This window comes from Nerophis ophidion, linkage group LG14 (assembly GCF_033978795.1).
Source record: "Nerophis ophidion isolate RoL-2023_Sa linkage group LG14, RoL_Noph_v1.0, whole genome shotgun sequence".
Classification (NCBI taxonomy): domain Eukaryota; kingdom Metazoa; phylum Chordata; class Actinopteri; order Syngnathiformes; family Syngnathidae; genus Nerophis; species Nerophis ophidion.
This window is the reverse complement of record NC_084624.1, coordinates 51,560,130-51,573,967: the sequence shown is the minus strand read 5'-3', so window position 1 is coordinate 51,573,967 and position 13,838 is coordinate 51,560,130. Positions and strand designations below refer to the sequence as shown.

Below are 13,838 nucleotides of genomic sequence, written 5' to 3'. Positions count from 1 at the left end.
TAGACGAAGTGGCTGGGGAGAGGGAAGTCTGGGTTTCCCTGCTTAGGCTGTTGCCCCCGCGACCCGACCTCAGATAAGTGGAAGAAGATTGATGGATGGAATCAGCTATTCATGCAAATCATATTGTTGGTCCATCCATCCAATTGTACCGCATGTCCCTTTCAGGCACGGCTGGAGCCTCCCAGCTGCACTTGGGCGGAAAGCAGGGTACACCCTGGACGAGTCGCCACCTCATCGCAGGGCAAACACAGATGGACAACATTCACACTCGCTCGGGTATGTTCACTTTCTGTTTCTGTATGTTTGTACAGTCAATGTGCATGTGGATGTATGTACTGTACTTGTTACAATAATAATGAACACATACAAACCCCGTTTCTATATGAGTTGGGAAATTGTGTTACATGTAAATATAAACGGATTACAATAATTTGCAAATCCTTTTCAACCCATATTCAGTTGAATATGCTACAAAGACAACATATTTGATGTTCAAACTGATAAACATTTTTTGTTGCAAATAATCATTAACTTTAGAATGTGATGCCAGCAACACGTGACAAAGACATTGGGAAAAGTGGCAATAAATACTGATAAAGTTGAGGAATGCTCATCAAACACTTATTTGGAACATCCCACAGGTGTGCAGGCTAATTGGGAACAGGTGGGTGCCATGATTGGGTATAAAAACAGCTTCCCAGTCTTTCACAAGAAAGGATGGGGCGAGGTACACCCCTTTGTCCACAACTGCGTGAGCAAATAGTCAAACAGTTTACGAACAACATTTCTCAAAGTGTAATTGCAATAAATTTAGGGATTTCAACATCTACGCTCCATAATATCATCAAAAGGTTCAGAGAATCTGCAAAAATCACTCCACGTAAGCGGCATGGCCGGAAACCAACATTGAATGACCGTGACCTCCCCTCCCTCAGACGGCACTGTATCAAAAACCCACATCAATCCCTAAAGGATATCACCACATGGGCTCAGGAAAACTTCAGAAAACCACTGTCACTAACTACAGTTGGTCGCTACATCTGTAAGTGCAAGTTAAAGCTCTACTATGCAAAGCGAAAGCCATTTATCAACAACATCCAGAAACACCGCCGGCTTCTTTAGGCCCGAGATCATCTAAGATGGACTGATGCAAAGTAGAAAAGTGTTCTGTGGTATGACAAGTCCACATTTCAAATTGTTTTGGGAAATATTCGACATCGTGTCATCTGGACCAAACGGGAAGCAAATTTAAAAAGCCAGCATCTGTGATGGTATGGGGGTGCATTAGTGGCCAATGCATGGGTAACTTACACATCTGTGAAGGCACCATTAATGCTGAAAGGTACATACAGGTTTTGGAAGAACATATGCTGCCATCCAAGCGCTGTCTTTTTCATGGACGCCCCTGCTTATTTCAGCAAGACAATGCCAAGCCAGATTCAGCATGTGTTACAACAGCGTGGCTTCGTAGTAAAAGAGTGCGGATACTTTCCTGGCCCGCCTGCAGTCCAGACCTGTCTCCCATCGAAAATGTGTCGCACATTATGAAGCGTAAAATACGACAGCGGAGACCCCTGAGTGTTGAACGACTGAAGCTCGACATAAAACAAGAATGGGAAAGAATTCCACTTTCAAAGCTTCAACAATTAGTTTCCTCAGTTCCCAAACGTTTATTGAGTGTTGTTAAAAGAAAAGGTGATGTAACACAATGGTGTACATGCCCTTTCCCAACTACTTTGGCACTTGTTGCGGCCGTGAAATTCTAAGTTAATTATTATTTGCAAAAAAAAATAAAGTTTATGAGTTTGAACATCAAATATCTTGTCTTTGTAGTCCATTCAACTGAATATGGGTTGAAAAGGATTTGCAAATCATTGTATTCCGTTTATATTTACATCTAACACAATTTCCCAACTCATATGGAAACGGGGTTTGTATTATCACACAACTTTAGTATGCTTAAAATCTGTTGCTATATTTATTAGCTATTGTGCTCAAGTTAGTCTAAGGTATCTGTGCAAGGATGAAACTTCTTGTCTGAGGGGTGGCCTCAGCCGCAGATGTTATCTTTGTTTTAGCCCGCTAACAGCCAATGACTTTAAGGACCTCAAGGCAGATAAGACGACAGTACGCAGACGAAGCAGGGACAAGGTGAAATCACAAGGCCCCAGCACATTCTGTCACGTATTGTGCGTCCTAGGACCTGCTTTGCATAATATATGTGACCACTCATTTTAGAGGCGGCCTCAATGATGTTGACTTTGAAACTCCTGAATAAATAGAGGGACGCGGGACCTGAACCTTAGAGCGTACCAAAAGTGCATAGGTGAGGTCACACATTGATGTTGGTGGAGAAGGCCTGGCTCTCAGTCTCCGTTCTAATTCATCCCAAATGTGTTCTATCGGGTTCAGGTCAGGACTCTGTGCAGGCCAGTCAAATTTATCCACACCAGACTCTGTCATCCATGTCTTTTTGGACTTTGCTTTGTGCACTAGTGCACAGTCATGTTGGAAGAGGAACTGTTCCTACAAGTTTGGGAGCATGGAATTATCCAAAATGTTTTGGTATCCTGGAGCATTCAAAGTTCCTTTCACTGGATTTAAGGAGCCAAGCTCAACTCCTGAAAAACAACCCCACACCATACTTCCTCCACCAAATTTCACACTCTGCACAATGCAGTTAGAAATGTCAATCAATCAATCAATGTTTATTTATATAGCCCCAAATCACAAATGTCTCAAAGGACTGCACAAATCATTACGACTACAACATCCTCGGAAGAACCCACAAAAGGGCAAGGAAAACTCACACCCAATGTAGCGTTTTTCTGGCTCTGTAGCAAGTGACTGGGCAGAAAGTCTTTGCACTATGCTGACTGCTCTCTGTCACTTTACCTGGCCTACCACTTGGTGGCTGAGTTGCTGTTGTTCCCGAACTCTTCACTTTTCTTATAATAAAGCCGACATTTGACTTTGGAATATTTAGGAGTGAAGGAATTTCATGACTAGATTTGCTGCACAGGTGACATCCTGTGACAGTTCCACGCTGGAAATCACTGAGAGCGGCCCATTCTTTCACAAATGTTTGTAGAAACAGTCTCCATGCCTAAGTGCTTGATTTGATTCATCGGTGGCCGGGCCAAGTGATTAGGACACCTGATTCTCACCATTTGGATGGCTGGCCAAATACTTTTGGGAATATAGTTTATTCATATATACACACACACATACATACATATACATATACATATATACATACACACAAACATACCTACAGTACATCCATGAACAATTACATACACATACACACACGCACACACACACACATGCACAAACAAATCCATGTATAAGCCAATGTAGCAGAGATTCAGCCCCGGAAGCAGAACATTCATAAGTGGGATCCAAATAGATTTTACCTTCTATTACGATAGTTTATTAATTGTAACTGTGGAGGAGTAAGTGCAATTGACATGATTTAAAATGTATATTGTATTTACCTTGGATAATGAAATGAATCTCAATACAATATTTGGCATGTAAATGATAATAGAACCATTTCAAAACAGGTTAAAAAGGCTCCTAATTTAGCTGATGGCGTATGCGCTAACATAGTGTCATTTCCAGTTGTATTATTTGGTCAAAACTATTATTAATTTACTTGCTAATTTTATTGTTGATATCCGGTTACTCTGTGTTGTAACATGTTTCTATCTACACTTCTGTTGAAATAAAAATAACACTAATTCTTCTTTTGTTTGGATACTCAGTGTTTCCCACAAGTCAGGCATCTATTTGGGGTGGTGTGGTCGGGCGGTGGGGGGGGTGAATGGGCGGCAGCGGCGATGACCAAGAAGAACGCGGAGTTGGAATATAACAACAACACTTTATGTATATATTTATATAGTATTTACATATTTATATAGTATTTACATATTTATATAATTTGTAACTACAAGCTCTCGCCTCGACTACTGTAACGTATTATTTTCGGGTCTCCCCAGGTCTAGAATTAAAAGATTACAGTTGGTACAAAATGCGGCTGCTAGACTTTTGACAAGAACAAGAAAGTTTGATCACATTACGCCTGTACTGTATATACCTTTATATACATATATACATACATATATACCTATACTGGCTCACCTGCACTGGCTTCCTGTGCACTTAAGATGTGACTTTAAGGTTTTACTACTTACGTATAAAATACTACACGGTCTAGCTCCATCCTATCTTGCCGATTGTATTGTACCATATGTCCCGGCAAGAAATCTGCGTTCAAAAGACTCCGGCTTATTAGTGATTCCTAGAGCCCAAAAAAAGTCTGCGGGCTATAGAGCTTTTTCCGTTCAAGCTCCAGTACTCTGGAATGCCCTCCCCGTAACAGTTCGAGATGCCACCTCAGTAGAAGCATTTAAGTCTCACCTTAAAACTCATTTGTATACTCTAGCCTTTAAATAGACTCCCTTTTTAGACCAGTTGATCTGCCGTTTCTTTTCTTTTTCTTCTATGTCCCACTCTCCCTTGTGGAGGGGGTCCGGTCCGATCCGGTGGCCATGTACTGCTTGCCTGTGTATCAGCTGGGGACATCTCTGCGCTGCTGATCCGCCTCCGCTTGGGATGGTTTCCTGCTGGCTCCGCTGTGAACGGGACTCTCGCTGCTGTGTTGGATCCGCTTTGGACTGGACTCTCGCGACTGTGTTGGATCCATTATGGATTGAACTTTCACAGTATCATGTTAGACCCGCTCGACATCCATTGCTTTCCTCCTCTCCAAGGTTCTCATAGTCATCATTGTCACCGACGTCCCACTGGGTGTGAGTTTTCCTTGCCCTTATGTGGGCCTACCGAGGATGTCGTAGTGGTTTGTGCAGCCCTTTGAGACACTAGTGATTTAGGGCTATATAAGTAAACATTGATTGATTGATTGATTGATTGAAGCTCCATTCACAGACAGAGTCCCATTGCTTTTATGAGCGGTCGAGCGAGTCAAAAGCCGGAAAAAAAATAAATAAAGTTTTTTTTTTTTTTTTTTTTTTGTGGCGGCCGTAATTCTTAAATGAATGTGTGGGAAACCCTGATACTTTACATTAGTTTTAGGCGATATCACAAGTTTGGCTACCAATCCAATACCAAGTAGTTACAGGGGCAGTAGTGGTCATTCCAATGCCGATACCGATACTTCAAATTTTCAACATCATTAAATGATTCAAGTTTTGATCTCAATATTAATTAGACGGAAACAAAAGTCATGAAAAAAGGTAGAAAATAGACCATTCATCAGCAGTGCGCCTTATGATACGGTGCGCCCCATGGTACGTAAAATACGGTGTATCGTCTGTATCGCGCAACACTAATTGCAATAAATGTGTGCTTCTTTGTGAATCCAATCACTAACCTGGCGCTTCGAAGTGTGCTAAGTAGGAGTGCAGGTATAGTTGTCACTGGATGACTGAATGTAAAGTCATGTTTGTGAAGTGTGATGCCAGCACTTTGTCTTTACCTTCCCAGCATGGTGTCGGGTTGGGCTGTAAAGATGGCGGAGTCCACCACAAATCTTGTATCGTCCACGACAAGCGTCAAGCACTCTCCTCCTCGGGCTCCACCGCGATGATGAAACTCGTTACTACTGAGGTCATACACAACCACTGTATCACATGGTCTTTGACCAAGGGTCTCGGGATGGAGGTTCCCTCTTGCGTGACTCGGGGTTTGGGATAGGGGTCCTGCAAATACCGCTCCTTCTACATTTGAACACGGAAGAGAGGCCCTAGGAGGCCGTGGACTGGAAGATCTGGAGGATGATCCGCCATCACCTCCTTCTCCATCTGCGGGGAAAAAGATCATGTGGATGGAATTAACACATTTCTAACATTGCCCAAGTGGCTTAAAAAGCTGTGCATCACTTCTTGTATCTTAGCAAAACTCTTCATCCTTGACCATCCACCGCAGTGTTTGTGGCGGCACATCTTGAATATATGTTTATTACTGCCCTCGGTAATAAACACATTATAACAGGACTATGTGTGAGTGCACAACTCTCGATAGTAGATGGCGTGGTAACTCACGTTTAAACAAAACGATCAGCTCAGGGATCTATTAGATTATTTGTCAAGATTACTGTGGCCCCTATCTATTGCCATATGTTTAAAAGTTGGTTGTTGTAAGTCAGCAAAAGGCATAAACCAGGGGTCTCAAACACGCGAGACGTTATTACGCGGCCCGCACCTCAATGTGAAAATTTAATGTTGGTACGGCCCGCGAGTATTATATGAATGGCGCTCGACGGCGTCATACTTGTATACCCTCAATTTTTCCGGGAGACTCCCAATTTACATTGGCCCTTCAGGGAAGATCATTCCCCCAAACAACAATAATAAGGGGGCTCCGTGAAGGCCCTGCCTTTATGGTCCTCTACAACCTGTAAAAACAACGTGCCAGCTCAGCCCCATGTTGTATTTAGCTTCTGTAGACGCAGAAAAAGCGACTGCAAGACATACTTTATCAACAGCCATACAGGTCACACTGAGGGTGGCCGTATAAACAACTTCAACACTGTTACAAATATGTGCCACACTGTGAACCCACACCAAACAAGAATGACAAACACATTTTGGGAGAACATCCGCACCGTAACACAACAGAACAAATACCCAGAATCCCATGCAGCCTTAACTATTCCGGGCTACAAAATACACCCCCGGCCCCCCCAACCCCACCCCCTATTGTAGCCCGGAAGAGTTAAGGCTGCATTGGATTCTGGGTATTTGTTCTGTTGTGTTACAGTAAGGATATTCTCCCAAAATGTGTTTGTCAATCTTGTTTGGTGTGGTTTCACAGTGTGGCGCATATTTGTAACAGTGATAAAGTTGTTTATACGGCCACCCTCAGTGTGACCTGTATGGCTGTTGATCAACTATGCCTTGCAGTCACTTCCGTGGATCTACAGAAGCCTCATACAATATGTGACTGGACCGTCACACTGTTTGTATGGTGGAAAAGCGGACGAGACGACAGTTTGTAGAGGACGCTAAAGGCAGTGCCATCACGGCACGCCCTTGATATTTTTGTCCGGGGGAAAACTGGGAGATTGATTGCCCCGGGAGATTGTCGGGAGGGGCACTGATATTCGGGTGTTTCCCGGAAAGATCGCGAGAGTTGGCAAGTATGTTGCTAGGGCGGGAAAGCCATTCAAAGAAGGTGAATTCATTAAAAAGTGCATGTTAGATTTTTTGAAGAAATCTTGTCTTGCGGCCCAGCCTCACCCAGTTTCTGCATCCAGTGGCCCCCAGGTAAATTGAGTTTGAGACCCCTGGCGTAAACGGTAGCAAACATTATGGATGTAACAAGGCCACTCCTTTAAGCCATCCTCACCATGCTGCCAGGTCGGGGATGTGACCTTCCTAATGCAGGGGGTCAGCTGACTCTCTTCTCTCTCACGTGAGCGGTCATCGGAGCGCCCGCCATTATCGCTCCCTCCTCCTGCTTGACCGCTGGTGTCACCCTTGCCGCACGGGCTCATGCTCCCGGTCCACCGCTGCTGCCCATGGTGGCAGTCCAACACTGACACGCCACAATGCCTGTCACTAAGACATCAATATATAAATACAATAGAAACATATTCTTTCTACATAAAATACATACCATAGCTGTGCAACAGATACAAAATACATTTGCAGGCAGTTAAAGTTAAAGTGCCAATGATAGTCACACAAATCAATGTCAATCAATGTTTATTTATATAGCCCCAAATCACAAATGTCTCAAAGGACTGCACAAATCATTACGACTACAACATCCTCGGAAGAACCCACAAGAGGGCAAGGAAAACTCACACCCACTGGGCAGGGAGAATTCACATCCAGTGGGACGCCAGTGACAATGCTGACTATGAGAAACCTTGGAGAGGACCTCAGATGTGGGCAGCCCCCCCCCTCTAGGGGACCGAAAGCAATGGATGTCGAGCGGGTCTAACATGATACTGTGAAAGTTCAATCCATAGTGGCTCCAAGACAACAGCGAGAGTCCCGTCCACAGGAAACCATCTCAAGCGGATCAGCTGCGTAGAGATGTCCCCAACCGATACAGGCGAGCGGTCCATCAACACTAGGTGTGATGAAATGTGTCCTCTGTATTTGACCCATCCCCTTTATGACCCCCTGGGAAGTGAGGGGAGCCGCGCCCGGGAATCATTTATGGTGATTTAACCCCCAATTCCAACCCTTGATGCTGAGTGCCAAGCAGGGAGGCTATGGCTCCCATTTTTATAGTCTTTGGTATGACTCGGCCTGGGTTTGAACTCCCAACCTACCGATCTCTAACCACTAGGCCACTGAGTAGGTAGGTAGGCAGACACTTTTTAATTCCCAGTGGAGGATGTCGCGTGCTGGACACAACTGACTTCTCTCTGACGGGTTAACGTTGCGTCCGGCAACTGTGACCCCTTCACGGACAAAGGTAGTTCTCCATGAGTTCTTTGATGTTGGTGGTGGCAGTGCGTTGATGTTGGATCGTTTTACCTCCAGTGTGGAAGCAAGGCTCTTCAAAACTTGGTTGTGGCGCCAAGTGTATCGCCCCTGAGTGAAGCTGGTTTTGCAACCTGAGAGTATGTGTCCAAGGGAGGCCGGCTTAGCGCAAAGGGCGCATGATGGATCTTCGCCAAACCACTGCTGGAGATTGGTTGGGGTCGGAAGGACATCGGAGGTAGAGGTAGATCTGATGGCAAAGCTTAAGCTCCTTGCTTCCATGCCCCATACATCCCTCCAGCTCAACTTCTTTCTTTCAACGCCTTCCCACCGAGTCCACCGACCCTGTTTGCCAAGGGTGACTGCCTTGGCCCATCTCAAGGCCTCCTCCTGACGCCGTACTTCCTCCACTACCATCTTCCTCCGTGTTGGTACAGTGGCACTTCTCCAGGCAGGGCGACTAGACGTAAGTCCAAGGCCTCCTCTACCTTGCTGAACATTCCCCACAATGTCAGCATGTCTGAGAGCTGCTGTTGCCTGTTCAACTGCTCTTGCTGGTGTCCACTTGCGCCCTGAAACCAATGTTGGTGCATTTTCCCTAACCGCTGGATCTTTGGATTCACTCAAGGTCAACTGCAGTCGTGTTTTGGCACACTTGAACTCCTCTGTAAGACTGGTAAGGGGCAACTTGAGCATACTATCACCGTAAAGGCCTATGGTGGTGAGACAGAGTGGAACTCCAAGCCACTTTTTTATGTAGCCGGTGACTCTTCTCTCTAGCTTCTCTACTGTTTAGATGGGCACCTCATAGACTGCCAGGGGCCACATCACCCGAGGTAGTAAGCCGAACTGGAGGCACCAGGACTTGAGCTTCCCAGGAAGTTGGTTCTTTTGATGTCATTGCACAACTGCTTCACCTGGTCTTTATCTCTTAGACTTGCATCATATTGCCTTCCTAGACTTTTGACTGGCTGATCAGATATAGTGGGGAGTGTAGAAAGAGTAGAAATAATCAACAAAATGTCAGCTACTGTCTTGTTGTAAAACCCGTCCATCCATCCATTTTCTACCAATTGTTCCCTTTGGGCTCGCGGGGGGCGCTATCAGTTAAAATGAAAGTTAGCATTTAGACAGGCTATACCAAGGGTGTCACACTCATTTTAGCTCAGGGGCCGCATGGAGGAAACTCTATTCCCACGTGGGCCAGACTGGTAAAATCATGGCATAATAATTTAAAAATAAAGACATGCACCTGGGAATAGGCCCCTCCCACCTCCAAAGACATGCAACTGGGGATAGGTTGATTGGCAACACTAAATTGGCCCGAGTGTATGAATGTTATCTGTCTATCTGTGTTGGCCCTGCGATGAGGTGGGGACTTGTCCATGGTGCACTCCACCTTCCGCCCTATTGTAGCTGAGATAGGCGCCAGCGACCCCAAAGGAAATAAGCGGTAGAAAATACATGGGTGGATGGACAACTTTAGATTGTATTCTTTGTTTTGCTTTGATCAAAAATAGAACAAGCACATTATGAAAATGTACATTTCACAAATAATTCCTTTGGCAAAACACTTCAAGTTTGTTGAAAATTCGGAGGAAAAGAATTGGTGCAGTTTCAAAAACGTTTTGAGTGTTTTTACACCTATGGTCATGAGCTTTGGGTTATGACCGAAAGGATAAGATCACGGGTACAAGCGGCCCAAATGAGTTTCCTCCGCCGTGTGGCGGGTCTCTCCCTTAGAGATAGGGTGAGAAGCTCTGTCATCCTGGAGGAACTCAAAGTAAAGCCGCTGCGCTCCCACATCGAGAGGAGCCAGATGAGGTGGTTCGGGCATCTGGTCAGGATGCCACCCGAAGTTAGGGCACGTCCAACCGGTAGGAGGCCACGGGGAAGACCCAGGACACGTTGGGATGACTATGTCTCCGGGCTGGCCTGGGAACGCCTTGGGATTCCCCGGGAAGAGCTAGACCAAGTGGCTGGGGAGAGGGAAGTCTGCTTAGGCTGCTGCCCCCGCAACTCGACCTCGGATAAGTGGAAGAAAATGGATGGATGGATGTTTTTATTTTATTTTAGTTTCTTTTTTGTTCAAGAAAATGTTTAGTTTTTTTTTGTGTGTTTTTTTTATTTATTTAAGGACATTATCTTCCCCAGACCAGGTTGTCAATGAAATGAGATTGCTTAAAGGGTTCTTAAAAGCAGGTCCAGTCCAGATTATGTCCAGGTCGGGCCCAGCAACACAGACCTTCATTTATCCATCCATCCATTTTCTACCGCTTAATCCATCTTTTGGGGTCGCGGGAGGCGCTGGCGCCTATCTCAGCTACAATCGGGCGGAAGGCGGGGTACACCCTGGACAAGTCGCCACCTCATCGCAGGGCCAACACAGATAGACAGACAACATTCACACACTAGGGCCAATTTAGTGTTGCCAATCAACCTATCCCCAGGTGCATGTCTTTGGAAGTGGGAGGAAGCCGGAGTACCCGGAGGGAACCCACGCATTCACGGGGAGAACATGCAAACTCCACACAGAAAGATCCCGAGCCTGGATTTGAACCCAGGACTGCAGGACCTTCGTATTGTGAGGCAGACGCACTAACCCCTCTGCCACCGTGAAGCCACCTTCATTTATGTACACTCTAGATTAGGGAACACAACAACAGATTGCATATAATATATAAACAAATTTACATTCAACAATAATAATTAATTAATAATAATAATGCACTTTACACATGTTAAAATCTCAAAGTGCTACAAAGTATAAAAAAAATTAAAAATAAAAGTTAGAACATATAATAGAACATAAGAATTTTCATGACATGCCAAGGGCCAATAAAATCGAGCTGCATGCTGAAAACGGGCCGCTGTTTGGACACCCCTGACCAGCCGCGTCGCCAGACAGATTTCACTGGGGCACGTGCCCCAGTATTGATCTGCAGTGCCCCAGTAAAAATGTCACCCAAAAAAAAAACGCTTCAGAGTTTTAAGTCTACATAACATAGATTACAGCGCACATACTACTTAGTATGGTCATTGATTGCTACTGTATTCACTCCACGTAACAATGAGCACATGGCTAATTAATATGGTAATTTATTCACGTGTGGAGACTTCAGTTGAGAGAGAAAGAGAGGATGAGAATCACTGTGTGAGGTAGGTAACGTTAGCCAACAACAATTTGTTAATTATATTATTTTGATTTTGATTTGACTCAAACTGTAACTCCTAGATGGATATCAGAAAGTTATTCGCCTGCAGCAGGGAAGAAGAAGCGAGGAATGAGAGATGTAAGTGAAGTCCTAGCTAGCTAGGCAACATCATTGTCTTAAGTTCATGCTAAGTTAGCTAACATTATTCCTTGGATCAAGACAAACATATTCATTTGCTGTACGAGCTGTCGGGGGAATTTCCAATGAACATGAAACATAATGTTGGTTATTGTCTGCTGGTTCTGCATCAATGACGATTTTGAGTAAGCATGTGTGAGTTGAGTGCGTCTTAAATGGTTTATCTTCAGGAAGAAAAACATTTCTCCATATCATCAAGTCGTGAGCCAAATTTTTCAATCGTTCAAGTTTATTTCACAGAAAAATAGAACAGTAGACTTGTCTTGTTCATCGGTTTGTCTTTGACTAAAATAATCTTGTTTTGTCACCAGAAAAATGGCTACAGCTAAAGCATCCGGTTTTGTTTCCAGAAAAAATACTAACATTTCTGTATTTGTTACCAGAAAGATCGCTGAAAATATCGGGTTTTGTTGCCCCATTTATATTTTAAAAAAATATATTTCCATGTCTGTCCTGAGTCTTCCTGGCCTACTGTGCAGCCAACCAGATCCCAGAGTCATGTACTGTTACCAGACAAAGGCCGAAGCAGAAACGGATGGAGGAGTATGTAGTGGAGTCTAGTTGTGGGGCAGTGAGTGACCTAGGTGATGCAGAGAAACTGAAACTTGTATCTACCTTGCCTTGACAGGATGGTTGCTGAGATGGATCAGCGTTTTTAGACCTTTTTAGACCAGTTGATCTGCCGTTTCTTTTCTTTTTCTTCTATGTCCCACTCTCCCTTGTGGAGGGGGTCCGGTCCGAGGGGGTCCGGTCCGATCCGGTGGCCATGTACTGCTTGCCTGTGTATCGGCTGGGGACATCTCTGCGATGCTGATCCGCCTCCGCTTGGGACGGTTTCCTGCTGGCTCCGCTGTGAACGGGACTCTCGCTGCTGTGTTGGATCCGCTTTGGACTGGACTCTCGCGACTGTGTTGGATCCATTGTGGATTCAACTTTCGCAGTATCATGTTAGACCCGCTCGACATCCATTGCTTTCCTCCTCTCTAAGGTTCTCATAGTCATCATTGTCACCGACGTCCCACTGGGTGTGAGTTTTCCTTGCCCTTATGTGGGCCTACCGAGGATGTCGTGGTGGTTTGTGCAGCCCTTTGAGACACTAGTGATTTAGGGCTATATAAGTAAACATTGATTGATTGATTGATTGATTTTCATCTCTTAACAGCCAAGTTCTAAAAGGTGTTCAGGCCTGTAATCCAGGATCTGACAACTTCCTCTGTAAGGAGGACCTCAGGGGTCTGGCAGATCATTACAATGTTGATCTATAACCTGAAGAGGTGTTAGTGGCCAAAAACTATCTGGCCAGGAAGCAGGAAAGCCTTCCAATCACAGACATGCAAAGTGTTTTCAGCTGCCTGGATCAAGTCACGTTCCCAACCTTGACACAGGTCATTCAGATCTCTCTGACCATCCCAGTGTCCAGCTGCAGTTGTAACCGGACGTTCAGTGTGCTGAGACGGCTCCACACTTGGCTGAGAAGCACAATGGGGCAGGATAGGCTTCACCATCTTGCCATCATGTCAGTTGAGAGGGAAGAACTTTCCAAGTTAAGTCAGAGTGAAGTGATTGACCACTTTGCAAAAATGAAAACGAGACATTACAGTTTACTTCTCAGAAAATAATTCCCTGAGCAGACACACAACAGTTGTTCATTTATTCTACTACTGTGGCTTCATTGTTTTGTGTATATTTTATAGTTTTGTGTATCTGAAATAGGATTAGCCACGTTGCCATAAATGGAAATTAAATAATATAAAAGAACCCAGAGATGTAGGGGTGCTTTATTTTTTGTTTTAGTTTTGTAGATGTTAAATTATGCAGATGATTACTGCAATATATATTTCAAAAAGATTCATTGCTCTTCCTTTTTGCTTTTACCAGTAGCAGTTTAGAAATCTGGAGTAAAAAAGTGCACAAGTAGGCCAAATGCATTAGTTCATTTCAGGTGTTTAATCAAAGATCCATACAACATCATCTGATATGATTTCATAGTTTAAAGCATTATTTATGTATTTTTTATGATAAA

At 44.4% G+C, this 13,838-nt stretch overlaps 1 protein-coding gene and 1 long non-coding RNA gene across 3 annotated transcripts in view; one reads left to right on the top strand and one right to left on the bottom strand.

The window, feature by feature from the left end:
- Window positions 1-267, top strand: part of LOC133568825 (uncharacterized) — a 36,506-nt gene extending 36,239 nt beyond the window's left edge. The window contains exon 3 of the long non-coding RNA XR_009809682.1: window positions 166-267. This is a non-coding gene — a long non-coding RNA (uncharacterized LOC133568825). The remainder of the gene's footprint in view (window positions 1-165) is intronic.
- The window catches only part of LOC133568823 (BTB/POZ domain-containing protein 10-like), a 48,460-nt gene that overhangs the window by 28,892 nt on the left and 5,730 nt on the right, over window positions 1-13,838 (bottom strand). The window contains exons 2-3 of one of the 2 annotated variants that reach the window (XM_061920980.1): window positions 7,372-7,583; window positions 5,501-5,825 (exon numbers count right to left, since the gene is read on the bottom strand). In XM_061920980.1, the coding sequence (XP_061776964.1) occupies window positions 5,501-5,825; window positions 7,372-7,583 (537 nt within the window). The remainder of the gene's footprint in view (window positions 1-5,500; window positions 5,826-7,371; window positions 7,584-13,838) is intronic. The other variant, XM_061920981.1, reaches the window with a different exon arrangement.